This window comes from Didymella exigua, assembly GCF_010094145.1.
Source record: "Didymella exigua CBS 183.55 unplaced genomic scaffold M421scaffold_2, whole genome shotgun sequence".
Lineage (NCBI taxonomy): Eukaryota > Fungi > Ascomycota > Dothideomycetes > Pleosporales > Didymellaceae > Didymella > Didymella exigua.
The window spans coordinates 1,615,218-1,639,475 of NW_022984776.1; the positions used below are offsets into that span (position 1 = coordinate 1,615,218).

At 58.2% G+C, this 24,258-nt stretch overlaps 9 protein-coding genes across 9 annotated transcripts; 5 read left to right on the forward strand and 4 right to left on the reverse strand.

Moving 5' to 3' along the window:
- Positions 1 to 615: 615 nt before the first annotated feature.
- On the forward strand, positions 616 to 2,128 carry M421DRAFT_52744 (D-3-phosphoglycerate dehydrogenase; the record flags this gene model as incomplete). The annotated part of the gene is made up of 2 exons (XM_033595046.1): positions 616 to 1,906; positions 1,956 to 2,128. The coding sequence occupies 2 exons, from the start codon at positions 616 to 618 to the stop codon at positions 2,126 to 2,128; spliced, it is 1,464 nt and encodes a 487-aa protein (XP_033454026.1).
- A 1,021-nt stretch (positions 2,129 to 3,149) lies between these two features.
- M421DRAFT_52767 (uncharacterized protein) lies at positions 3,150 to 8,047 on the forward strand (the record flags this gene model as incomplete). Its single annotated transcript, XM_033595049.1, has 3 exons — positions 3,150 to 3,284; positions 3,349 to 3,671; positions 3,718 to 8,047. 3 exons carry the CDS (start codon positions 3,150 to 3,152, stop codon positions 8,045 to 8,047), a joined length of 4,788 nt encoding a protein of 1,595 aa, XP_033454027.1.
- Positions 8,048 to 8,328: 281 nt separating this feature from the next.
- On the reverse strand, positions 8,329 to 9,139 carry M421DRAFT_416132 (uncharacterized protein). Its single transcript, XM_033590950.1, has 2 exons — positions 8,824 to 9,139; positions 8,329 to 8,753 (listed from the first exon to the last, which is right to left on the reverse strand). Exons 1-2 carry the CDS (start codon positions 9,038 to 9,040, stop codon positions 8,578 to 8,580), a joined length of 393 nt encoding a protein of 130 aa, XP_033454028.1. The 5' UTR covers positions 9,041 to 9,139; the 3' UTR covers positions 8,329 to 8,577.
- Positions 9,140 to 9,303: 164 nt separating this feature from the next.
- On the forward strand, positions 9,304 to 11,749 carry M421DRAFT_416134 (zf-MIZ-domain-containing protein). Its single transcript, XM_033590951.1, has 6 exons — positions 9,304 to 9,798; positions 9,855 to 10,073; positions 10,129 to 10,212; positions 10,275 to 10,594; positions 10,673 to 11,338; positions 11,694 to 11,749. The coding sequence occupies exons 1-6, from the start codon at positions 9,654 to 9,656 to the stop codon at positions 11,712 to 11,714; spliced, it is 1,455 nt and encodes a 484-aa protein (XP_033454029.1). The 5' UTR covers positions 9,304 to 9,653; the 3' UTR covers positions 11,715 to 11,749.
- Positions 11,727 to 12,664, reverse strand: M421DRAFT_204758 (uncharacterized protein). The gene has a single exon (XM_033588150.1). The coding sequence runs from the start codon at positions 12,455 to 12,457 to the stop codon at positions 11,825 to 11,827; it is 633 nt and encodes a 210-aa protein (XP_033454030.1). The 5' UTR covers positions 12,458 to 12,664; the 3' UTR covers positions 11,727 to 11,824.
- Positions 12,560 to 14,625, reverse strand: M421DRAFT_1153 (transcriptional repressor rco-1; the record flags this gene model as incomplete). The annotated part of the gene is made up of 5 exons (XM_033587242.1): positions 12,560 to 12,660; positions 12,711 to 13,874; positions 13,966 to 14,285; positions 14,340 to 14,421; positions 14,490 to 14,625. The coding sequence occupies 5 exons, from the start codon at positions 14,623 to 14,625 to the stop codon at positions 12,560 to 12,562; spliced, it is 1,803 nt and encodes a 600-aa protein (XP_033454031.1).
- A 542-nt stretch (positions 14,626 to 15,167) lies between these two features.
- Positions 15,168 to 16,080, forward strand: M421DRAFT_416136 (uncharacterized protein). The gene has a single exon (XM_033590952.1). It carries the CDS (start codon positions 15,478 to 15,480, stop codon positions 15,775 to 15,777), a length of 300 nt encoding a protein of 99 aa, XP_033454032.1. The 5' UTR covers positions 15,168 to 15,477; the 3' UTR covers positions 15,778 to 16,080.
- Positions 15,808 to 18,494, forward strand: M421DRAFT_97845 (glycosyltransferase family 4 protein; the record flags this gene model as incomplete). Its single annotated transcript, XM_033598551.1, has 6 exons — positions 15,808 to 15,957; positions 16,009 to 16,129; positions 16,262 to 16,532; positions 16,586 to 16,861; positions 16,910 to 18,177; positions 18,412 to 18,494. The coding sequence occupies 6 exons, from the start codon at positions 15,808 to 15,810 to the stop codon at positions 18,492 to 18,494; spliced, it is 2,169 nt and encodes a 722-aa protein (XP_033454033.1).
- A 2,156-nt stretch (positions 18,495 to 20,650) lies between these two features.
- Positions 20,651 to 24,103, reverse strand: M421DRAFT_52653 (uncharacterized protein; the record flags this gene model as incomplete). The annotated part of the gene is made up of 1 exon (XM_033595040.1): positions 20,651 to 24,103. The coding sequence occupies one exon, from the start codon at positions 24,101 to 24,103 to the stop codon at positions 20,651 to 20,653; it is 3,453 nt and encodes a 1,150-aa protein (XP_033454034.1).
- Between the last annotated feature and the right edge of the window lie 155 nt (positions 24,104 to 24,258).

Consider the following 24,258-nt stretch of genomic DNA (forward strand, 5'->3'; position numbering starts at 1 on the left):
TAATGGAGTCACGAGACAGGATATATGAGCTATTTTGCGGTTCGGTCGGCGAATATTCGACGCTGTTAGGGAACGCACAAGGCGAGCATCAGGCCACGATCCATAGATTATGAATGTAACGGCGTTTTGCTGGCATCAGCCGGCGATTGCATCATCGTAGCTCGGTCTCTGTGACTCGAGGCATGATGGACGCTATGCGAGCGACGGGCCGACGGCCGATAGCGGAGATGCGGTCGGCGCAGCTGGTGGGTCGATTGCATCATGCGGCGCGCTGCAAATTTTTGAGCCTCTTGAAACGCGTGAGTCGCTGTGGGAGTCACTGTGACAATTAGCCTGATGTATTACTCACTCACCCGTTCCAAGAGTGGGTACCGTATGACTGGCTCGTGGTGCTGGAATTAATTGTCTCGCTGCTGCTGTTCTTTGATCATAAGTCACCACCAATATCAGCCCCGCGATTCTCCAGACCACTTTTTTGGAACCCCACAGCGAATCTCTGTGCAGAAGACGAACCATCGCGCTTAAGTACTTATCGCAGATCCCGGATTCGACGACCAATTCGAGTTACGGCTTCCCTCCCGTAAACCAATCCGCCAATATCCGCACACGCCCATCATGACCCCCCCACAAGACGTCCCCGGTGGCATCAGCAACCTGGCCCGCCAAGTCTCGAACAGCCTCTCCCTCAGCACGAGCCCGAACCTCCAATTCCACAGCCCACCAAACAGCTTCCGGGCGCCGCCGCACGACAGCGTCAGCCAGGGCCGCTCAGGCAGCTACTCCCAAGATGTGCTCTCCGCGAACCAGATGGCGCAGCGCCTGAAGCCGTTCAACACAAAGGAGATCAAGGTGCTACTGCTGGAGAACGTCAACACGGCGGGAATTGAGATCCTCAGGAAGCAGGGCTACCAGGTCGAGGCGCTCAAGGCCAGTCTGCCCGAGGACGAGCTGATCGAGAAGATCCGCGATGTGCAGGTCGTCGGTATCCGCTCGAAGACCAAGCTCACCAAGAGGGTACTCAACGAGGCCAAGAACCTGATTGTCATCGGCTGCTTCTGCATCGGCACAAATCAGGTCGACCTCCAGACAGCCGCCGAGAGGGGCATCGCCGTGTTCAACTCGCCGTTCAGCAACTCCCGCTCGGTCGCTGAGCTCGTCATCTCGGAGATTGTTGCGCTTGCGCGTGAGCTCGCCGACCGCTCGATGGAACTGCACAACGGTGTGTGGAACAAGGTCAGCAAGGGCTGCTGGGAGGTTCGCGGAAAGACACTGGGCATAGTTGGATATGGACACATTGGCAGCCAGCTGAGCGTGCTGGCCGAGTCCATGGGCATGCAGGTCATCTACTACGACGTCGTGACCATGATGGGTCTAGGAACAGCGCACCAGGTCGAGACACTCGATCAGTTGCTCGAGACGGCTGATTTCGTCTCTCTCCACGTGCCGGCGACAGCGGACACCAAGAACTTGATTAGCACAGCGCAGTTTGAGAAGATGAAGAAGGGCAGCTACCTCATCAACAACGCCCGCGGTACCGTGGTCGACATCCCCGCGCTCATCGAGGCCTCGCGCTCTGGCAAGCTCGCCGGCGCTGCCATCGACGTCTTCCCCCACGAGCCTGCCGGCAACGGCGACTACTTCACCAACGACCTGAACTCGTGGACTAAGGACCTCGTCGGCCTCAAGAATATTATCCTGACACCCCACATCGGTGGGTCCACAGAGGAGGCGCAAAGCGCAATCGGCGTCGAGGTGTCCACTGCCCTCGTCCGGTACGTCAACGAGGGCGCCACACTGGGAGCCGTCAACATGCCCGAGGTCAACCTGAGGGGTCTGTCGCTCGAGGAGGCGAACTGCATGCGCGTCATCTACATCCACAAGAACGTGCCCGGTGTGCTGCGACAGGGTACGTCAAGTCGATATCTGACAATGAGCACGAAGCTAACAAGACGCAGTCAACGGCATCCTGCTCAACCACAACATCGACAAGCAAATGTCCGACTCGAGAGGCGAGGTGGCGTACCTCATGGCGGACCTCAGCGACGTCAAGGAGGATGAGATTAGGGATCTGTTCCAGAGCCTGCAGGAGCTATCGTCGTGCATCCGCACGCGTGTGCTGTACGGCTAGACTTTGTGTGTTCCGGTTCTTAGTAGAGACTCCGGCTAGAAGATCAAAAGCATCAACGTGGCGTTCAAAATGTGTTCGTTCAAAATATATTCCTTTTAGAGTGTTTTCATTCAAAGTGTGTTTGGTCAACATGTGTTTGTTCAAAATATAATCGTTCAAATATAATCGTTCAAAATATAGTCGTTCAAAATGTAATCGTTCAGAATATAGTCGTTCAAAATATATAATCGTCCAAAACATATTCTTTCAAAATATAACTATTCGATCAGCACATATCCATTCAAACCATTCGCATTCGCATTCTTCAAGACAATCCATGGGTGCGAGGAATAGGGGTGCATATCACTAATTACCAGAGTATGCGCTTGGCGTGACACGTTCGAGCGTGATGAAGCAGGAGGCGCGAAATTGGCCTGCAATGCGGCGGACAGCAAGTGATCGGCGCGGGACACGTTTGCACGGGGTGTGCTTGCAGAGGCCGAGTCGACGTGGACATTGCCACTGCGAATGCTGGAGTGACAAATCCACGTGCCTGCGATCAAGTGCTGCCGCGGTCGCACAAGCCGTGATGGCTGCAGCGCGCATGCAGAGGCTCCCATGCCACAGCGGTCTGCGTGGGCCGTTGCATGCTGGAGGCACCCTGAATGAGAGGCTGAGACGCGCTGGCTGGTGAGCGGCCGGCTGGTTGGTCCACGGCCCACGTAGGCCAGCAGCCCTGCCCGCCACTAGCCTCACCGCTCTGTGCACGGCGAACATTGTTGTCTGCGGGAACGGGCACGTCGGTCGACACAACAGTACTAACAACGACCACACCCCCAAGCCCGCACCGCCGTACGCAGGAATGCTCCGCTCGCTGTGAGCTCCCGCGTCGACCCGCTGACACACGCGAACAAATAAGACGCTGGAGTGCCCGCCGCGCCGCAGACAGCGAGACAGGGCGGACTGGACCCTGAGAACTGGCAGATAGAGGCCGCGCAGCAGACGGGCCAGGACTCGCACGGGACGCACACAACCGCCCGCTATGGCGCACATATTCGACATCGGGACGCGGGCATGGCAGCCCGACACGACCGAGGGCTGGGTGGCCTCGGAAGTCGTGGACAAGCAGATCGACGGCGACAAGGTGAAGCTGGTCTTCCAGCTGGAGAACGGGGAGGTACGCAGCCGCATAGCCAGGGCAGGACACTGCGCCGGCCGAACTGACTGCTGACTGCGCGCAGAGCAAGACCATCGAGACGACGCTCGCCGCCATCCAGACGGGCAACGACCCGAATCTGCCGCCGCTGATGAACCCGGCCATGCTCGAGGCCAGCGACGACCTGACCAACCTGTCGCACCTCAACGAGCCCGCCGTGCTGCAGGCTATCAAGCTGCGCTACCTGCAGAATGAAATCTACACCTACTCGGGCATCGTCCTGATCGCAACAAACCCCTTTGCCCGCGTCGACTCGCTCTACGTGCCCGGCATGGTGCAGGTCTACGCCGGCAAGCAGCGCTCCTACGGCGCCCCCCACCTGTTCGCCATCGCCGAGGAGGCCTTTGCGTATGTCGCCCTCTCCACACGCCCTGCTCCAAGCTAACACGCCCAGCGACATGCTGCGCGACCAGAAGAACCAGACCATTGTCGTCTCCGGCGAGTCTGGTGCCGGCAAGACGGTCAGCGCCAAGTACATCATGCGCTACTTCGCAACCCGCGAGTCGCCCGACAACCCAGGCAAGCGGCGCGGCAAGATCGACTCCATGTCCGAGACCGAGGAGCAGATCCTGGCCACCAACCCCATCATGGAGGCCTTTGGTAACGCCAAAACCACGCGTAACGACAACTCGTCCCGTTTCGGCAAATACATTGAGATCATGTTCAACAAGCAGACGGACATCATCGGCGCCAAGATCAGGACCTACTTGCTCGAGCGCTCGAGATTGGTCTTTCAGCCGCTTAAGGAGCGCAACTACCACATTTTTTACCAGCTCGTCGCCGGTGCTTCTGATGCCGAGCGCCAGGAGCTGTCTTTGAAGCCCGTCGAGGAGTTCAGCTACCTCAACCAGGGTAGCGCGCCCGTCATCGACGGCATGGACGACAAGGCCGAGTTCGAGGCAACAAAGAGCTCTCTGACAAAGGTCGGTGTTGCGCAGGAGACACAGGCTCAGATCTTCCGTCTGCTTGCGGCTCTGTTGCACATTGGAGACGTCAAGATCACCGCCACACGGACAGACTCGAATCTGGCGCCTGACGAGCCTGCACTGGTCAAGGCTTGTGGCCTCCTCGGAATCGATGCCGCCAACTTCGCGAAATGGACGGTCAAGAAGCAGCTCATCACAAGAGGAGAGAAGATCGTCTCGAACCTGACACAACAGCAAGCCGTGGTCGTCCGAGACTCCGTCGCCAAGTTCATCTACTCAAGTCTCTTCGACTGGCTGGTCGAGCGCACCAACGAGAGTCTGGCCACAGAGGAGGTCCTCTCGCAGGCCCGCTCTTTCATTGGTGTCCTGGATATCTACGGGTTCGAGCATTTTGCGAAAAACTCGTTTGAGCAGTTTTGTATCAACTATGCCAACGAGAAGTTGCAGCAAGAGTTCAACGCTCACGTCTTCAAGCTCGAGCAGGAGGAGTACATGCGCGAGCAGATTGATTGGACGTTCATCGACTTCGCGGACAACCAGCCCTGCATCGACTTGATCGAAGGCAAGCTTGGTATTCTGTCTCTGCTTGACGAAGAGTCTCGTCTGCCCATGGGTTCCGATGAGCAGTTTGTCACCAAGCTGCACCACAACTACTCTGGCGACAAGCACAAGTTCTACAAGAAGCCGCGATTCGGCAAGTCTGCTTTCACCGTCTGCCATTACGCCGTCGACGTCACATACGAGTCCGATGGTTTCATCGAAAAGAACAGAGATACGGTGCCAGATGAGCACATGGAGGTGCTGAGGTCGTCTTCCAACAAGTTCTTGATTGAGATCTTGGATGTTGCGTCGTCCATCCGCGAGAAGGAGACCGCCCCGATCGCGAAGCCGGGAACCACAATGTCCGCCGGCCGACGGATAGCAACCAACAGGAAACCCACACTGGGAGGCATCTTCAAGTCCTCCCTCATCGAGCTCATGGCGACCATCAATTCCACCGATGTTCACTACATTCGCTGCATCAAGCCCAACGAGGCCAAGGCGGCCTGGCAGTTTGATGGACCCATGGTCCTCAGCCAACTGCGCGCTTGTGGTGTTCTCGAGACTGTCAGAATCAGTTGCGCTGGTTACCCCACAAGATGGACATATGAGGAGTTTGCCCTCCGCTACTACATGTTGGTGCCATCGTCAGGGTGGACGCCCGAGATCCGCGACATGGCCAAGGCCATTCTCCACAAGGCCTTGGGTAACAGCAAGAATGACGGCACCGACAAGTACCAGATGGGTCTGACCAAGATCTTCTTCCGCGCCGGTATGCTTGCGTTCCTCGAGAACCTCCGCACAGCAAGGTTGAACGATGCCGCCGTCATGATCCAGAAGAATCTGAGGGCCAAGTACTACCGCCGCATCTACTTGGAGATGCGTGATGCCATTGTCGCTGTGCAGTCTCTGGCTAGAGGTTTCATGACCCGGGAGCGTGCCGAGGAACAAAGACAAGTCAAAGCCGCAACTACCATCCAAAGGGTGTGGCGCGGATCGAAAGACCGCAAGCGATTCCACGTCGTGCGACAGTCCGTCATTCTCTTCGAGGCCGCAGCAAAGGGTTTCCTCTGCCGAAAGAACATCCTCGACACAAGGCTTGGCAACGCTGCTCGCATCATCCAGCGCACTTGGAGGTCGCAAAGATCGCTCCAAGCCTGGAGGCAATACCGCAAGAAGATTGTTCTCATCCAGAGCCTGTGGCGAGGAAAGAAGGCGCGAAAGGAGTACAAGCTTCTGCGTGCCGAGTCTCGCGACTTGAAGAACATTTCCTACAAGTTGGAAAACAAGGTTGTCGAACTCACTCAGACTCTTGGCTCGATGAAGGAGCAGAACAAGTCTCTGAAGCAGCAGGTCGACAATTACGAAAACCAGATCAAGTCCTACAAGGAGAGGAGCCGTGCGCTCGAGAACAGGCAGAAGGAGCTGCAGGTCGAGGCCAATCAGGCCGGTATCACCGCAGCCAAGCTGAGCCAGATGGAGGACGAGTTCAAGAAGCTGCAGACCAACTACGAGGAGAGCACCGCCAAGATGCGACACTTGCAGGAAGAGGAGAAGCAGCTACGTGCGTCCCTCAAGCAGACCACCGAGGATCTCGACAACTCCAAGAGAAGGAGCAATGTCACCGAGACGGAGAAGATGACTCTCCGTCAGCAGCTCGCCGAGCTGCAGGAGCAGGTGGAGTTGATGAAGCGCGCTGGACCAATCCACAGCACGCTGGAGAACGGCAACATACCCATTGCCGCCAGCAGCCTCATCAACCTCGTCGCATCGAAGAAGCCAAAGAGGCGAAGTGCTGGACCAGACACTCGCGATCTAGACCGCTTCAGCGCCACCTACAACCCTCGACCGGTCTCGATGGCTGTTGGCTCGACCGCCCACAGGCAGAACCTGTCTGGCTCCACATTCGCGCAGCTCGATAACGTCGAGCTTGAGCTTGAGAACATCCTGGCTGATGAGGACATGCTCAACGACGAGGTTACTCTGGGTCTCATCAAGAACCTGAAGATTCCTTCCCCGACCACCACGCCTCCTCCCACAGACAAGGAGGTCCTCTTCCCCGCCTACCTCATCAACCTCGTCACCTCTGAGATGTGGAACAACGGCTTTGTCAAGGAGTCTGAGCGCTTCCTTGCGAACGTCATGCAGTCCATCCAGCAGGAGGTCATGCAGCATGACAGCGACGATGCCATCAATCCCGGCGCCTTTTGGTTGTCGAACGTCCATGAGATGCTCTCGTTTGTCTTCCTTGCGGAGGACTGGTACGAGCAGCAGAAGACGGACAACTACGAGTACGACCGCCTGCTCGAGATCGTCAAGCACGATCTGGAGAGTCTTGAGTTCAACATCTACCACACGTGGATGAAGGTGCTCAAGAAGAAGCTGCACAAGATGATCATCCCCGCCATCATCGAGTCGCAATCGCTCCCCGGCTTCGTCACCAACGAGAGCAACCGCTTCCTCGGCAAGCTCCTCCAGGGCAGCAACACGCCCGCGTACAGCATGGACAATCTGCTCAGCCTGCTGAACAGCGTCTACAAGGCCATGAAGGCCTTCTACCTCGAAGACACAATCATCACACAGTGTGTCACGGAGCTGCTGCGCCTCGTCGGCGTCACGGCCTTCAATGACCTGCTCATGCGTCGCAACTTCCTCTCCTGGAAGCGTGGTCTGCAAATCAACTACAACATCACGCGCATCGAAGAGTGGTGCAAGTCGCACGACATGCCCGAGGGCACGCTGCAGCTGGAGCACCTGATGCAAGCGACCAAGCTGCTGCAGCTGAAGAAGGCGACGCTCAACGACATCGAGATCATCCAGGACATCTGCTGGATGCTGAGCCCCAACCAGATCCAGAAGCTGCTCAACCAGTACCTCGTCGCCGACTACGAGCAGCCCATCAACGGCGAGATCATGAAGGCCGTCGCCAGCCGCGTCACGGAGAAGAGCGACGTCCTGCTGCTCACCGCCGTCGACATGGAGGACTCTGGGCCGTACGAGATCGCAGAGCCGCGCGTCATCACCGCGCTGGAAACGTACACGCCGTCTTGTAAGTCCTTCTCCTCTTTCTGTTATGTGACTTTTGTACTGACCCCCACAGGGCTGCAAACCCCGCGCCTCAAGCGCCTCGCGGAGATTGTCTCGCAGCAGGCCATTGCGCAGCAGGAGAAGATGGAGCTCGACGCGCCCAGCCCGTCGGAGAACGGGCACGCGAACGGGTTCCGCGAGCAGCCCATTATGGAGGAGGTCGGTGCGTAGACGGATACTTACTAGATCACGAACGACGCATGGCATGGCATATGAGTACTTGTAGTTGTAGGCCGCCCCCGGGCGCTGGGGCTTGGGAGCAGTGCGGTTGGGATCTGCGGATTTGGCGCGTCATGTCGGAAAGATGTAGCATGTGCAATGGATCATGTTGGGCTGCGGCTGTGCTTTGACGAATGCCTTTGCAGCCTCTACGATGCCGTGCCGAGTACCGTGGGAGACAGGATAGAGGACGTGGTTCTTCTAAGCCGCTGTTGGAGCAAGTCAATGTGTAGAGTGGGTTTTTTTTCGGAACGGGGTGCTGGCTGCTGATGAAGGCGTGGGAGGATGCAAGCAAAATGGATGAGTCGGGGAGATGGATTTTTGATATTGCGCTCTACACGCCGTGGTACCATCCAATCCGCTGCGTTTCCCCCGCAGCAGCAACAGCAATGTAACGCCTGCAATGCATCCCAAACGCCATGTAGATATCGTTCCACGTCAGTCCACGCCAGTGCCACCAGCCCACTCGCTGTCCACCTTCCTCACTTGCGCTTGCTGACCCTGCTCTTGCCCGTGAACGGCTTCAGGGCGCCCTTTCCGCGCGTCTTGGGGAAGGTGATGCTGTTCCGCGGTTTGCGGGCGCGCTCCTTCTTAGTCTTCTTCTCGCTCTGCGAGCGGTGTGGTTTCTTGGTCGTTTTATCGTCTACGTCCATGTCTTCTACAAAAAAAAGAAAAGAAAAAAAAGTCAGCCCTTGGTCGGCGGCGGCAGGTGGGAGGGTGGAATGAACCTTTGAGAGACTCCTTTGGCTGCGCACCCTCTTCGTCGACGTCGACGTCGACGTCCATCTCCTTCTTTGCGGGGCGGGCGGGCTTCTCCGAGTTGATGGTCGCGAGCAGCTTTGCGTGCAGGCGCTCGGCGCGCGCCTTCTCGACGGGGCCGAAGACGTTGGCGCGCAGCTTCCTGCGGTTCGTGCGCTCGGTGGAGGCGCGGAGTCCCTTTGCCATTTTTGCTCGTCACGCGCGGGGTTTGGGGAGGGAATGGGTGGTGGAGGAATTCTTCACGGACTGCTCGTGCGTTGCATTCGATGTCGCAAAAAGTCCAGGCGGTCAAGGACCCAGGCAGAATAATTTTGTGGCAATCGATTACCGTAATGATCACTGCAGGCGCGGCCCGAGTCAGCGAGCGCCGGCCGGCTCGAGGGACGCTCCGTGCTCGCGCCAGCTCGCCGCCGCAGTGACGCTGGCTTTGCGACGAAGCTGGCGATGCGGGCGCGACAGCCGCCGGAGCAGACGGCAACGGTTGATGGCCTCTTGCCTGTGACGCTTTGCTCCTCTCCTCGATTGCTCGTCCTCTATCCGATCGCTCGTGAGATCAGCTTGCCACGCACTGCGCACCGTCGCGGGCTGAGGAAGGCGCGACCCAATATACCCGCGAGCCACGGAACCTCAGATATCCTACTTCGCACCCTGCGCCCGCAGCCTTTGCTCGTCCACTCTCTCTCCGTCTCCGCGCCTCGACTGCGTGCGCCAGTCGTCCCCCGTACCGCAGCCATCCATGTCTCGCCGGGAAGAGCCTGCCTGCTAACACCGCTCCCAACGACCGCAATTCCCACCGGCAATGGCGTCCAGCCTGCAGCATCTGGCTGCCACCGTGACCGACCGCTGCAAGACGCTGATTAATAACGACCTGAAGAAGATCCTGAAAGAGGAGGGCCTTTCGCAGACGGGGAACAAGGCCGCCCTGCAGGCCCGCGTCTTCGCCCGTACGTGCCGCGGCCGACGTCCACCTGCGCCGCATGCTAACCTTCACCTTCACCAGTCATCGACAAGGCCGCAACGTATGGCAGTGCCGAAACGCTGCGCCGCCTGCAGTTCCGCGTCCAGAACCACGGCGAAGCGCCCACACCGCAGAGCAGCAGCAGTCCCACCGCGCCGTCGTTCCCCAACCCGCCGCCAGCCGCCATGAACGGGCGCGCTCAGCCGAACGGCTACGCGAGCAGCACCCAGTTCGGCGCCCTGCATCAGCCACTCCCCGCCCGTATGCCTCCCGCGCAGCTGCCTCTCCAGATGGGCACTAAGACTGACAGACGTAGGATCTGCTGCACCCGCCTTCTTCTTCAGGGACAGCCCGTTCTTCGAGGTCCGCGAGCTGATCCTGAGCAACATGACACTCGAAGGCACGTCGAACGCATCTCAGCTCTCGCATCTCAGCTCTCGCAGTGGTACTGACGCTGTCCAGCATCGCCGAGCCACCGCCAAAACTGCACCCGGAATCTCATCATCAACGAGGCCGTGAACGCGCGCATGAAGGCCGACCCGACATTGCGGCTGCTGCTGTTCTCATCACTCGAAGCGCCGCTGCCGCCCTATGCCCGGACGGACATCACCTTCCCCGCCCAGCTTGAGGTCCGCATCAACGGCGACGAGGTCAAGGCAAACTACAAGGGCCTCAAGAACAAGCCCGGCTCGACGCGGCCTGCAGACATTACCGACTTTGTCCGCATCTCGCCTGCCAACTACCGCAACAACCTCGTCGTCACGTACGCTCTCACTCACAAGGCAGGTTCAGCTCGTCAAGAGGTTTTCTTTTCTCCCCTTCTTCTTCCTGCAACGACCGCTTACTGACTCTCGCCGCAGAAGTACAATCTGTTTGTCTACATGGTGAAGAAGCACTCGGCAGCAGATCTCGTACACAAGATCGTCAGCAAGCAGGTCATTACGAAGCAGTCGGTGCTGAACGAGATGAGGGCGAAAGCTGCCGACCCTGACATTGAAGTCGGGTCGAGTGTCATGTCGCTGAAGGACCCCATCTCCACATTGCGCATCAACATACCCTGTCGATCCACAATCTGCACGCACAACCAGTGCTTCGACGCCGAATCGTTCCTGCAGCTGCAAGAGCAAGCGCCCACGTGGATCTGTCCCATCTGCAGCAAGACTGTCCACTTCAACGGCCTCGCCGTGGACCAGTATGTCGAGGAGATTTTGGCCAAGGTCAGAAACGCGGACCAGGTCACAATATCCCCCACCGGTGAATGGTCGACCAAGAAAGAGGCGACGCCACCGAGGAAGAATGGGAACGCCGCTGCAGCAGACGACAGTGACGACGACCTGATTGAAATCCCCGACTATCGCGTCGCCTCGATCCAGAGCCACCTGGCACAGTCACCCAACTACCTCAGCACCCCACCGATGCCGTCCAGGGAACCGTCGACAGTGCCGCGATCAGGGACGAAGCGCACATCAGAGGTGGTGGACCTGACGCTCAGCGATGACGATGAGCCTCTACGGCCCGCCAAAAAGGTAGCGTACCGACCCCCAGCCGACCCTCCCATGCCGCCCTGTCGTTATGAACTCCCCCCTCCCATTCCCCGTCCCTCGCAGTATGACCACCGCTCCTCTTCATACCGCCCTCCGCGTTCGCAGACGCGGTTGAACTTCCCCCCCCGTCCGTACACTCCCCACGGGCCACCTCGTGAGGATCTGGACCGCTATAGGCCACCACCTCCAGGCTACCATGATGCTTCCTCAACTTACTCTGGTCCCCACACGGGCTCGTCACGATATCCCACCTACCTCGACTCCCCGCCTTGATTTCATGTTGTGCGAATCTTTGTACACTTTCTCTTGTCGCTGGCTAACCTGCTATCGTCTTCAGGCAAGGTCTGAAGCGTCATAGTACGGTTCTTCGCCTAACACGTCGTATATCTCGCCTCTTGGGGCTAGACGCTCAGGCGCTCTTGCCGCGCATCTCAAGTGGAGTTTCCTCCTCTGAGCCGTTTCTCTGGTCTAATGTATTCTGCAATTTAGCGCGGGGCGTTTTGGGAAGTCTGTGGCGCGGTCTCGAGGAATGCCCAGCGCGGCATAGGTTGGGCGGAGTTTTGGGGTGCTTAGCCTCTTCTTTTGGGACATGTGCGCGAGGAGCGGTGGCGGTGCGGATGGGTTTGCAGATGAGCACAGCTGGACACGGATATGGACAAGGAAGTACACACATGCACAAGCTGGAGAAGGAAGCGCATAGATGCACATGCTGGAGAAGGAAGCACATAGATGCACATGCTGGAGAAGGAAGCACATAGATGCACATGCTGGATGGAGAAAGAAGCACATACATGCACATGCAGGACAAAGAAGCACATAGATGCACATGCAGGACAAAGAAGCACACACATGAAAGAGCCGCAGCGGCCGTCCAATACAACGAGCAATGACGACTTCCTCGAACAGCGACGCGAAAAAGGCTGAATTAAATGCCGGCAAAGGTGATTCCTTGCATCCAAACACGAGCAAGCTACAAAACCCCCATATCATCCCATCCCTTCCATCCCCGCTCCCGTGCGCTTTTGAGACGGCATCCATCGCACCGCTGTACCAAGTCGAAAAGCACCTTTTCTTTGCTGCGCCCATGTACACGGCTGGCATCGTCTCGCCATCTTGGCGCTGCGCATGCCAGCGCGCCACTTTTCCAGCGCGGCGGCGGCGACGGTGGCTGCGTGTGCTGCCGCGACGGCGACGGCGACGCGCCTAGGGGCCGTTGTAGCGGTCAAACTTCCAGATGCGGGCGCGCATGTCGCCGGAGCCCGTGGCGAAGACGCCGCCCGTGGGCGAGGGCGCGACGGAGATGACTGTCTGGTGTTAGCCCGAGGGTGCTGCATGCAGTGCGGACCAGACGTACCCGAGTTCTTGTGGCCCTGCAGCATGAGCTGGGCGACGCCCGTGTGCGGATCCCAAAACTGCACGCCGCGGTCCTTGGAGCCGGACAGGACCCAGTCGCCGTGCGGCGTCAGCGCGACGCTGAGCACAAAATCCTTGTGGCCCTCAAACGTGCGCACGCACTTGCCGCTCGGCGCGTTGCCGGGCACGAACCGCGTCGGCGTCGTCAGCTCCCACATCTTGATCGTCTTGTCGAGCGAGCCCGACACGAGACGGCCGCCCGAGGGAGCGAATGCGACGCTGTACACGCTGTCCTTGTGGCCTTCCTGGCCCTCGAGACGCACGACGAGCTGGCCGCTCTGTATGTCCCAGACGCGCACGCTCTTGTCGAGCGAGCCCGCGGCGACGTAGAGGTTGTCGGGCGAGATGGCGACGGTGGTGACGCCGTCTTCAATCGAGAAGTTGGCAATCTGGCTGTTGGACTCGAGGTCCCAGAGCCGCACGCTGCGGTCGCCCGATCCCGAGGCGATGATGCGGCCGTTGCGCGCAAAGTCCAGGCTGTAAATGTCCTGCTCGTGGCCGGTGAACTGGTGCTTGATGGTGCGCGTCTGAATGTCCCACACGCGGATGACCTTGTCCTCGGCACCGGTCGCCAGGTACTGCCCGTTGGGGCTGAAGCACACGCTCCTAATGTACAGGTCGCCGTCCTCGGGCAGACTGCCGTCCTGCAGGTGGGCGACCGGGTTGCCCGTCTCGACGTCGAAGATCTGCGCCGACCGGTTGCACCCCGTGGCGACGTAGCGGCCGTCGAGGCTGAAGCGCACGCAGCAGACGACGCTCTGGTGCGGCAGGTTGTGGATCAGGTCGACGTCGAGCACACGCCTGGCACGCGGGTTGAAGACGGCGTACCAGTCGTCGCCCTCGCGCTTGTACTGCGCGGGCAGCTGCTCGACGTCCAGATCCGCCAGGCAGTTGGACTGCGCCAGCGGCACCGGCGCCTGGTGTGCGGCCATGAGCGCGCTTGGCTGGTGGTGCGGAGGAGGCGTGGGGCGCGGGATCTGGGGCGAGCCGGGGTAGGGGGCCGGGTTGTTCTGCTGCGGCGTCGCAGGGCCGCCCGGAGGACCGCGAGGGGGGCCAGGGCGCTTGCCGCTGGGCGACGCCGTGGGCTGCGGGGGCTGGCCGTAGCCTGCGAGCTGTCAGCAAAGACGCGAGAAGGAGCGCCGGACGCGAGAGAGAGCGCCGGACGCGAGAGAGAGCGCCGGACGCGCAGAGCTCACCGTTGGCCGCGGGTCCAGGCTGGTAGCCGCCAAAGTGCTGCGGCGGGCCTGGCGCTGGGTTGAGGCCGGGCGGGCCTTGCGGGCCTCCGCCGAGCTGTGGAGGCATGCCGTGGGCAGGGTTCGCGTCCTGGGGCGGCGGCGCGAGGCCTGGCCCGCCCTGGCTGGCGCTGCCGGCCATGATGCCGCCAAACAGATTGCTGGGCCCGTGGCCAATCTGCGGCGGCTGGGGCTGCGAGGGGCCGCCGTGGTGGTGCGCGCTCTGGCTAGGGCCGCCGCGCTGCTCCAGTTCGCGCTCGAGCTGGGCGATGCGGTCCTCGTATCTGGCGGCGGGTCAGCATCCGACACGCGACGCAGGCAGACGCCCGGAGACGCACTTGGCCTTCATCTGGTTGTGCTGGCTCTCGAGCGAGTACACCTTGCTGCGGATCAGCTCAATCTCCTGGATGTGGCGCGAGACTGTGCGCGTCAGCCGGACGTTGTGCCATGGCCGCCCATGGCGCGGGACATGCGACGCGGGCACTTACTCTGGCCCTCGTAGTCGACGCTGCGCTGCGACTCCGTCTCGAACTCGGTCCGGATGTTGTCCAGCAGCTCGTTCAGGCGCTGGCTGGGCCCGCCTGGGGGCACCATGGCGCGCGGGGGCGGGTAGCCGTGGTTCATGGCCGCGCTGTGGTCGGGACAGTCGCCGCGTGCGAGGCCGTCTGGACGAGACGCGACGGGCGGGTGAGGCCTGGGCGGCGGGCGAGCGCTGGCGAGGCTGGCACGGCGGGCAAGGCTGGCAGCCGGGGCGCGCAGCGGTCAACAACAGCGGGCGGGGGGGGGGAGCAGCTCGCGGACCGACCCTTGAGATGGGCGCGCCGGGGACGGTGTCGAAGGTGGTACGGGTGCGCGGGCGTGGGGATGCAGACGTGGTGGGAGTCGGCGGGCGAAGCGAACACGGCGGCGAGCGAAACGAACACGGCGGCGGGCGAAACGAACACGGCGGCGCGCGAAAGATGGGACGGACAGTGCTGGCTGTGGGTCCTTTCTCCTTAGCTGGCTGTGGGTCCTCTCTCCTTAGCTTCCGCCCTGGACGCAGAACACCATGGCCAAAATAGACTCTGCGCTACCAGCACCGACGCACTGACGCACCGACCAATCCAGCACCGACGCACTGACGCACCGACCAATCCCGCGCCGCGCACCAGCTCGCAGTGTCTCGCAACGGTAGACACGGCTTGTCGTCTCTCGACGACCGCTCAGCTAGCGTCCGCAAACGCACTGTTCCACACCGCAGTCACACGCAGCAGTAATGGAGCACGCAGCAACGGAGCACGCAGCAGCAACGGAGCACGCAGCAACGGAACACGCAGCCATGGAGCACGCAGCAGTAATGGAGCACGCAGCAGCAATGGAGCACGAAGCAGTAATGGAGCACGCAGCAACTGAACACGCAGCCATGGAGCACGCAGCAGCCATGGAACACGCACAGTCACCACCGATTTCGCAGCACATAGCAGCACACAGCAGCACATGGCAGCATATAAAGCCTGCGTCTGCGTCGGCGTCTGCGTCTGCGTCTACCTCCAGGCTTGGTCAATTACCAAAAACAGCCCATCGCTCAGCTCATCACTCGGCTCATCACTCGACTTGTCACTCAGCCCATCACTCGGCTTGTCACTCAGCCCATCACTCGACTTGTCACTCAGCCCATCACTCGGCTTGTCACTCAGCCCATCACTCGGCTCGTCGCCATCTCGACGTTCCCGTTGCGAAGCTCACCTCGCCTCTGCTTGTCTCACTGGGAATCATCACGTTAGATCGACGTCATAAATCAACACCACTCGCTACAAAACCGCCATCATGCCAGGTACCGTGCACCATCATGCAGATACATCTCTCTTTCGCCATCCAGCCATGGTCCGTCAAACGACACGTGATGCCTTCATGGCAAAGACGTCTGTCAAGGCCAGGCTGCTTGCAGAGGACAGGACAACTTCGACACGTCTCGAGGTGAGTCTTGGAAGCCTGGAGATGCCCAGGACCAGCACCTAACGTCTACAGCCTGTGTACATTGGCATCGCCGTCGCTGAGGGGCTGAGAAATGCAATGGACGTTGCGTTTGTTATCCACGACGGCACCTATTCGATGGATTTTGAAACGACGACTATCGGTGGCGGTTCAGGTGCCAACTCTGACGCCTCGGCCACGTCTTCTGGTGCCAACTCTGACGCCTCGGCCACGTCTTCTGGTGCCAACTCTGACGCCTCGGCCACGTCTTCTGGTGCCAACTCTGGGACTGCGACTCCTGCAACAGCCCAGGAGCGCGCCGAGTACCTGGCCGACGACATCATCGCCAAGATCACCCACTACCGTGATGAGCACTTTTACAAGTTTGTCGGTGCTGGCCTGACGACCAAGGCTGTTGAAGTGTGCCCTCAACTGCCGACTCGTCTGTGGCTCGAGCTGGACATTGTACCTCTTGTGTTGGACCCTAGCTCAGGAAAGGACAACACTGGCACTCCCGACGAGCCCATGTACAACCTGGTGGACGAAGAAGCAGATGCTGTCGTGAGGAAGGCTCTTGGGTCAGTATTGAGGCTGTCCACCGCTCTGGATGCACGCATACCAACGAGTCCAGGTACTTTGGCAAGGCCAACCAGCCCCGCCTAACAGTCGTTCACCGCAACCGAGTTGGCGTCGACAGCGACGGCGCCGCCGTCATTGCAGACGAGTCCAGCTACCAAAAGAGCGTCCACTCCAACACATACGCAGCTACCATGTTCTACGCGGACAGCCTCAAGAAGAACGGCACCAAGATTGCCTTTTTCAACAGTACCCCGCAGGGCGGTGGTGTTGCTCTGATGAGACACGCTCTGATCCGTTTCCTACGACTGATTGACATTGACTGCAAGTGGTGAGTTTCTAGCTCATCGCAACCCTCTTCTCGACTCACGCTCGATAGGTACGTCCCCAAGCCCAAGCCCGCCGTCTTCCGCATCACCAAGAACAACCACAACATTCTCCAGGGCGTGGAAGAAACCGGCCTTCGCCTGGAGCAAAAGTCAATCGACATGCTCGAAGAGTGGGCCAGGCAAAACGCCGACCGCTATTGGATCGCCCGAGGTGGTCCTCTTGCTCCCCGTAGTGAGGGCGGTGCTGATGTCATCATTGTCGACGATCCGCAGATGCCCTCGCTTGTCAGGATCGCCAAAGAGCAGGATCCCACACGCCCTGTCATCTTCAGGAGCCACATCCAGGTACGTGCTAGTCTGGCTGACCAGCAAGACACGCCAACCGCCGGCGTATGGAACTGGGTATGGGGCAACGTCAAGCAGTGTGATGTCTTCATCAGCCACCCTGTTCGCGAGTTTGTCCCCGAGAACGTCACGATTGAAAAGGTCGGCTACCTGCCCGCCACGACAGATTGGCTCGATGGCTTGAACAAGCAGCTGGACAGCTGGGACACGCAGTACTACATGCATGCGTTTGAGATGTCGTGCGTGGACAAGGGCGCCAACAAGCTTGCCTTCCCGGACCGTCAGTACATTACTCAAATCGCCCGTTTCGATCCAGCAAAGGGCATCCCAGACGTCCTTGCTTCGTACGCCATCCTGCGACGCAAATACATGAAAGACAGGCCCCTTGCCGAAGTTCCTCAGCTGGTCATCGCCGGCCACGGCGCCATTGACGATCCCGATGCAACAATCATCTTCGACCAGACGGAAAAGGCTCTGAACGACAAGTACGCCGACATCAAGGGCGACATCGTCGTCATGCGCGTCGGCCCCACCGACCAGATCCTCAACATCCTCATGTCCAACGCAAGAGTCGCCCTCCAACTCTCGACCCGCGAAGGCTTCGAAGTTAAAGTCTCCGAGGCCCTGCACCACGGCGTGCCCATCATCGCCACCCGCCGCGGCGGCATCCCCCTGCAGGTCGAGCACGGCAAATCCGGCTTTCTTGTCGACGTCGGCGAGCACGACTCGGTGGCCAACTACCTCAACCACCTCTTCACCGACGAGGACGCCTATGTCGCCATGGCCAACTACGCTGCCAATCACGTCAGTGACGAAGTGAGCACTGTCGGCAACGCGCTGAGCTGGCTGTACCTCGCCGATGAGCTTGCCAACGGCAAAAAGAAGGTGCAGCCCAACTCTCGCTGGATCAACGACATGGCGAGGGAGAAGGCGGGGTTCCCGTACCAGGCTGGCAAGGAGACGACACTCAAGCGTGAGAGCGAAAACTTGGACCTCACGCACCATGCGACTCCGCGTCAGCAGGGGGGTGGCGCGCAGCAGTGAGCGTGCAGCCGTGCATGCCGCTGGGTGGTGTCTGAGCAGTCGGCACGGCGGATCTGTGTACTCGTGACGCGTACACGAAATGAGCGCCGCTCTTTATGTCTGCTGTGATCCCGCCGTGCCGATGATCATCGCTGACACGGTTTCCACATCTCTCGCTTGCCAGCGCGCGCAAAATTCTCCACGCCCGCTCGCGGACGCTGGACCGACACCATCGCCCCAGACCGTGTCGGCAGAATAGCACCTTGACGGACGAGGAGCTCACTTTTCTGCGCGTCCTGCTGGTCGGGAAGAAGCGGACGCGGGCACCTCGATGTGCACATTTCTGTGACCGGCTTCGGAGTGATACCGCGGGGATTGTGCGTCCTCGCACGCGCAGACGGAGACGCGAGGCGAGAAGCGTCGGTGGATCAGCGTACCGTAGTCGATAGAAAGTGCACCAGTCTTAGCGCGCGTGCAACAATTGCATGGACCATTTCGAGCCATTGATGACAACTTGCGTGCAGTCTGCCATCGGCGCTGCGATTGTACGCACTGAACTTTCGCTGCGTGTGAGATGTCGTCCCGGCCGGGACAGTGATGGCAGGGCGTTCATTGCAAAGCTGAAATTCACAATGACCTGATCTGCAGCATACGGGCAGGCGCATATATCCGAGAGTCACCTCTGCAGCACCTCGACCATGACCGTTCTCGCGCCTCTGAAGCCGGACCACTCCCATCGACCTAGCATCCAATCCTCCCATCGCTGGCCACAAAGTCATCGGACCAGAACGTGTTCGTATCACCGCCATATTCCTCCCAGCCAAAATACACACCCGTCAGCTTGGGCACGACGCTGCTTTTCCGCCACTGCGCTGCAGTCGCGTTACTAACGCCCGGCTTTGATATTAAACCCGCGACACCCGCGCCGTTCAACCACGTCTCGTGCTTCCATCAAGCCGCCGTGGTACTCGAGGCAGCGCCGGCTGTTGGTCGAGATCGAGACCGATGTCGCAATGCCTTGAGGCAAGGAGTGCAGAAGCGTCGCGTCGTCAGACTCGCGGTTGTACGTGAGAATCTGAGACTGTCTGCTGATGCGCAGGTGCTTGTTGCTGGCCTGTGATGGGAGGGTTGCGTGATGAAGGGGACGTGGGAGTCGGTGAAGGCGGTTACGCGTGATGCGTCTGTTGCTGCTGGCTCGGAGATGCACAACTAGGCTCGAGCGTAGAGCTTGCTTGTGGGTACTTTGGTCGTGCCGACGAATATGCGTGTCCGCGGTATCAGTCAGCGCCGTCGATTCTAATGCAGTTCTTGCCTGTGTGAGCGGTCGTGTTGTCGAGCGTCATCTGTCCACCTTGGTTGCAATCAGGTGCACATGTAGTCTAGGTGGTCTATTTCTAGCCATCCTCGAAGCCTTGGGAGATCTGAGCAACGGCAAGTGGTGCAAGAGCAAGCGTAAAAAGAGCGGCTTGACGCAACATATTGACAACGAATCAGACTGGAAGTCTACGTGATGGACGAGGTGGAAAGTGACAAGCTTCTCAAGGCGCAGGGCGGAGCTTTTTAGTTACTTGATCTTCCCACGTTATTTCGACCTCATCTACATGTTGCCACCTGCCAAAGTCCTTTACATTGCTTGGTGTTCTGGTGGAGCAGTATATCTGCGACATCCAATTTGGGACTTTGGAGCGCGGACTCTACAGCCACGGAACTCGAGCAGACGATCAGCCACGTTGACAATGCTCAGCGGCTCTACTATACTCGACTTTATCCGCGTGAGTACCGCTGGAGAGCTTTTCGTCCCACTCACTGACAGAAGGCCTTGCAGAGGATGGAAACTGCCCAGTGGACGTTTCATTCTCATCTATCCAAGTGCAACCACTACGGTCCTACAGCCTCAAGCCTTTTATAAAGATGGACAGGCTGACACGGTGCGGCGATAGCAATGGGTTTACGGGAAGCAATGCATCGATTGTCCGTACTTGTGCAATGTGTGCAGCATCAATGCCAGCATTCGGTTGGCAAAGTAATCATTTCCATGTTTAGCGAGAAACCAGTCATCTATAACAATGAATTCATTGCGGTGCAATTCGGTCCTATAGGCCTTGGTCGTCACCTCTGTTGACTACCTTGGACTAGCACGTCTCAGGGCATGTATATATGGTCGCCTCCTAGCTAGCAAGCAACTCGGCGCAGTCTCCATCAGCTATACAGCGGCTACGTCTGCCGCAACAGAATCTCTCCTTCCGTCAGCCACTGCGGCTGTATGATTGGCATTTCCGGAAAGTGGGTGCCACGTGAAACTACGAGCGCGATGGTCATCTTCCTTTTGATTGTACGTCTAAGGAAATTTGTATCCGCTGATTACGAGAGACCCTGTACGCTTTTATGCGTAATGTCCGAAACCTATTCTACATCTTTATCTGCTAAGCACCACCGAACGTGAGGAGGCTTCGAATGTTGACCTTCCCATAACCACGTTGTCGTACGTATTCCCGTCCACGGTGAATTGGAAACTCTGCTACAACCACGACGTCAACGCTTCCGATGCCAGCTTCGTGCAAGAGTTGCAGCACAGCACCGAGCGTTTCCCCCGTGGAGAGAACGTCGTCTACCACCACGACTGGGCTATTCCTGGGAATGGCGTTTTGTTCCATTTCAATTCGCCTTTCTTTCGCGTCACTGCCGACCAAAGATGAGACATACGATTGTAGTTTTGGAGCACCAACAGTAGGTGGAGGAAGCTTACCAGCTTCACGTATGAGCACCATGGGTAGGTTGACCTGCAAGGCCAATGCGGATCCAAAGACTATGCCACCGACTTCGCAACAGACTATTGCCGCGACATTGCTCCAATCGCCAGTGAAGTGACTCTTCAGGAGCGACGTGCAAAGTGCCAACCCACCCGGTTGCTGGCAGATGCCCAGAACGTGGCGGAATACAATGTCTTGACGTGGGAAATCGGATGTTTGATGCACCATGTCTTCCAGTCGCCTCAGGTCTTCATCAAGGTAAGGAAGTAGATGTTCCTGGAAGAAGTCCTCGGCAGCTTTGCTTCCTTCCACCTCATTGTTGAAGATGAGGCACGGTCGGTGGTCCAAGGCCATTGAACTTGGCCGGTCCTGCTCGAGGCCGGTCCGCCCATCACTGCCATTGATATGCCAGCCTTTACGGGCCTGCCGCGTTCGTTCACTGGCCTGCATGTACACCTCGACTAGCTTAAAGTCCGATACCAAATGCGAGAAGGTTGAAACAGGTGCTTTGTCTCTCATACCAGTTACCATGAGCACATCTACATCTCCGGCGTCACGAACCACGTTGAGAAATTGCTCCTGTGGTAGCTGAGAATCGTGGTGTACTTGTGCCAGAAAGAACGCTGTCAACGATGGACGGTGTTGTTCCTTGTAAGCACGGTCAGAAAGCAGGCGACTAATGTCGGCGCCAGAAGCTGCTGCATAGCGCCGCTTAATCGCATCGCTTATGCTCATCACGCGCGAGGCGAGATGGCGATTCGTAACCATGGAGGACCAAAGACCGGCGCAATAGTCTTTACCGGTACAGCTCTCACCTGTAACAAGGATGATAAGCTTTGGTCCGGGAGGGACTTTCGTAAGCGGACAGGCGTGAGCCAGCACGTTCTGGGGATCCAAGACATGCTTGAGTTGGGCGAGTCGTCGGCGGTTCAGCCCGAATGCATGGCAGGCCAGCGCAGCATCTCGAGGGTCTGGTCCAAGGTCGGCACCGTAAACACCGCGACTGAGAGGGAGTAAATCCGCTGCAACGCTGTAAACCCAGTCCACCGCAGCCCGCTCGGCTTTGCTGCCATCTTGGTCACGCGGCCAGACACCCGTTACGACACACGCAAAGTGCCAATCTCGGTGCCTAAAGGCAGCATCTTCGATCGCAGTGTCGCCAATCGCACCTCCGCCGTGCAGTAGGTGAAGATAGCATAGCGGTGTTGGACGGCTCTCCATCGCCGCCAACAGGCGCACAGCAACACCTCGATGACCAATGTCTTTCACAAAGAGACAGCGTTTGAACGACGAGGTTTTGCCGCCGCCATGTCCGCCGTGCATGCTTGAGACGTACAGCTCGGTCTCGAACAATTCGACACCGTCCACAGTAGCAACACTGCTTTCTGGTCCTAGAATAGTAGTCGCTGCTACGCAAGTAGGATTTACATCGATGGATTTGGCTGTGATAGACTGAACCACGGATACGCCCAAGTGCAATTGGCCGTTATCCCAGTACAGATAGGCATCTGCAGAGGTGTTTCGTTCTGACTTACGCGCGACAAGCTCGTCAAATTGGCGGAGCTTGAGCTGCGCTTCGAGGCCGTTGCTTAACGGAGTGGCCCAGTTGTGAACCACGTAGAGTGGTGCCTTGTAAGCCTTGAAGGTCACGCTGACCACAATACCGCAATTCGTCCCTGCGCCTTTGATTGACCACAGTATATCGGCTTCATTATCTGGGCGAGTGGATGCAGCCGGCTGATGATGACTTGGTATACATCCAATACACAAGACTTGACCGGAACTGACACTAACCACGACAGCGCCAACAATAGCGTCACAAGCAAGTCCGTGCAAACGTGCCAGGTGTCCAAGACCACCTTGTAACCACGAGCCTGCTCCTACGCTTGGACGAGAACCCAAAGGCACCGTCAAGCCTGATGCCATGGTCTTGCTGATCACGTCTCCCGTTGTACAGCCAGTCTCAACGACAACGAGAGCATCACAACCCAGGTCAGATGCCTTCTCCGCGTCTGTCATCACGATATGCATTTCATTGAACGCTTTCAGGTCGATTGAGACAACATTGTCTACAACGCAATGGCCACCGTGGCCCCCAGCAATGGCAGCCAAGCTGAGATTGTGCTCTAGAGCCCATCGAACGCAAGACTGGACGTGTTGGATTGTTGCTGGTTGGACAATTGAAGCAGGGCGACGGATACAAGCCTGTCGGTTCTTGATCGTTCTTCCGCCTGTCAGAATAGATACCTGCGCTAGCAACTCGGGTAACGCGGTGGCATGTTGAGTGAAAACAACCATGGTATCTGGTGAACTGAACACTAGACGATCTGCGGTAGCATCCTCACGGCGGCCCATGGCACGACACACCTCCCGCCACCTAATCTTGACAGTTTCATACGAGCCTTCACCTTTCATCGTGAAGCCTGCAATGAAAGGACAAAAGTCGTCTAGTACCTCGTTTTTATCCGCCACTGTGACAACTCCAGTCGGAAACAAAGTAGATTTTTGGCAGAGCAGACCGTCAAGATCGAGGACGCCATCACGATGGAAAACTACTACCATCGCGTCGCTTGTCCTAGCGAGAAGATTCAACGCCCGTTCTATGGCTTCGCGCTTCGATTTCATGCCGTAGAGACTGTGACAAAACAGGATTATGTCGTATTTTTCCACTTCATTCTCGATGTGATCGCCATGTCCGTGGTTTTTATCTCCGTGCTGCCGAGGGAACGGGTTGCGTTGGATATTAGGTGGCGTTTCGAGAGCAGGGAACGGTGGCTGTTCCTCTGAGTTTGCGAGGAGCCACGTTTCTATTCTCGTTGCAAACAAGACATTTGGCTCGTATGCAGTATATCGCCGAATATTGCTCCTTTCGTGGTACGTAAGCTGTCCTAGCATACTCCGAGGACCAGGTCCGATTTCGAGTGCAGAAATTCGGCCTCTTGACTTGAATAGAGGGGCCAGGAGCTGAGATAGCTGTGGGAGTATGAAACTCTGATAGGTTGTCGAGCCTTTCAATATGACGTTGAAACCACTTTCATATTGTGTGTCTGAAAGCACTTGTCTTGAAGATACGTGATGAACAATGTTTGACCGAAGGGTTCCCTTTAGATCTTGGAGTGTGGCCATCTAGTGCAACACTGCTTGGAAGATATCGATTGCTGTCTGTGCTGTCCTCTTAGTAGTTGTTGGCCTGAAGCGACAACACTGTAGGGCGAATGTGAAGACTGATGGAAGACGACCAAGGTCGGAAAAGGGTTATGTGGACAAGGTTTTTTCTTTTC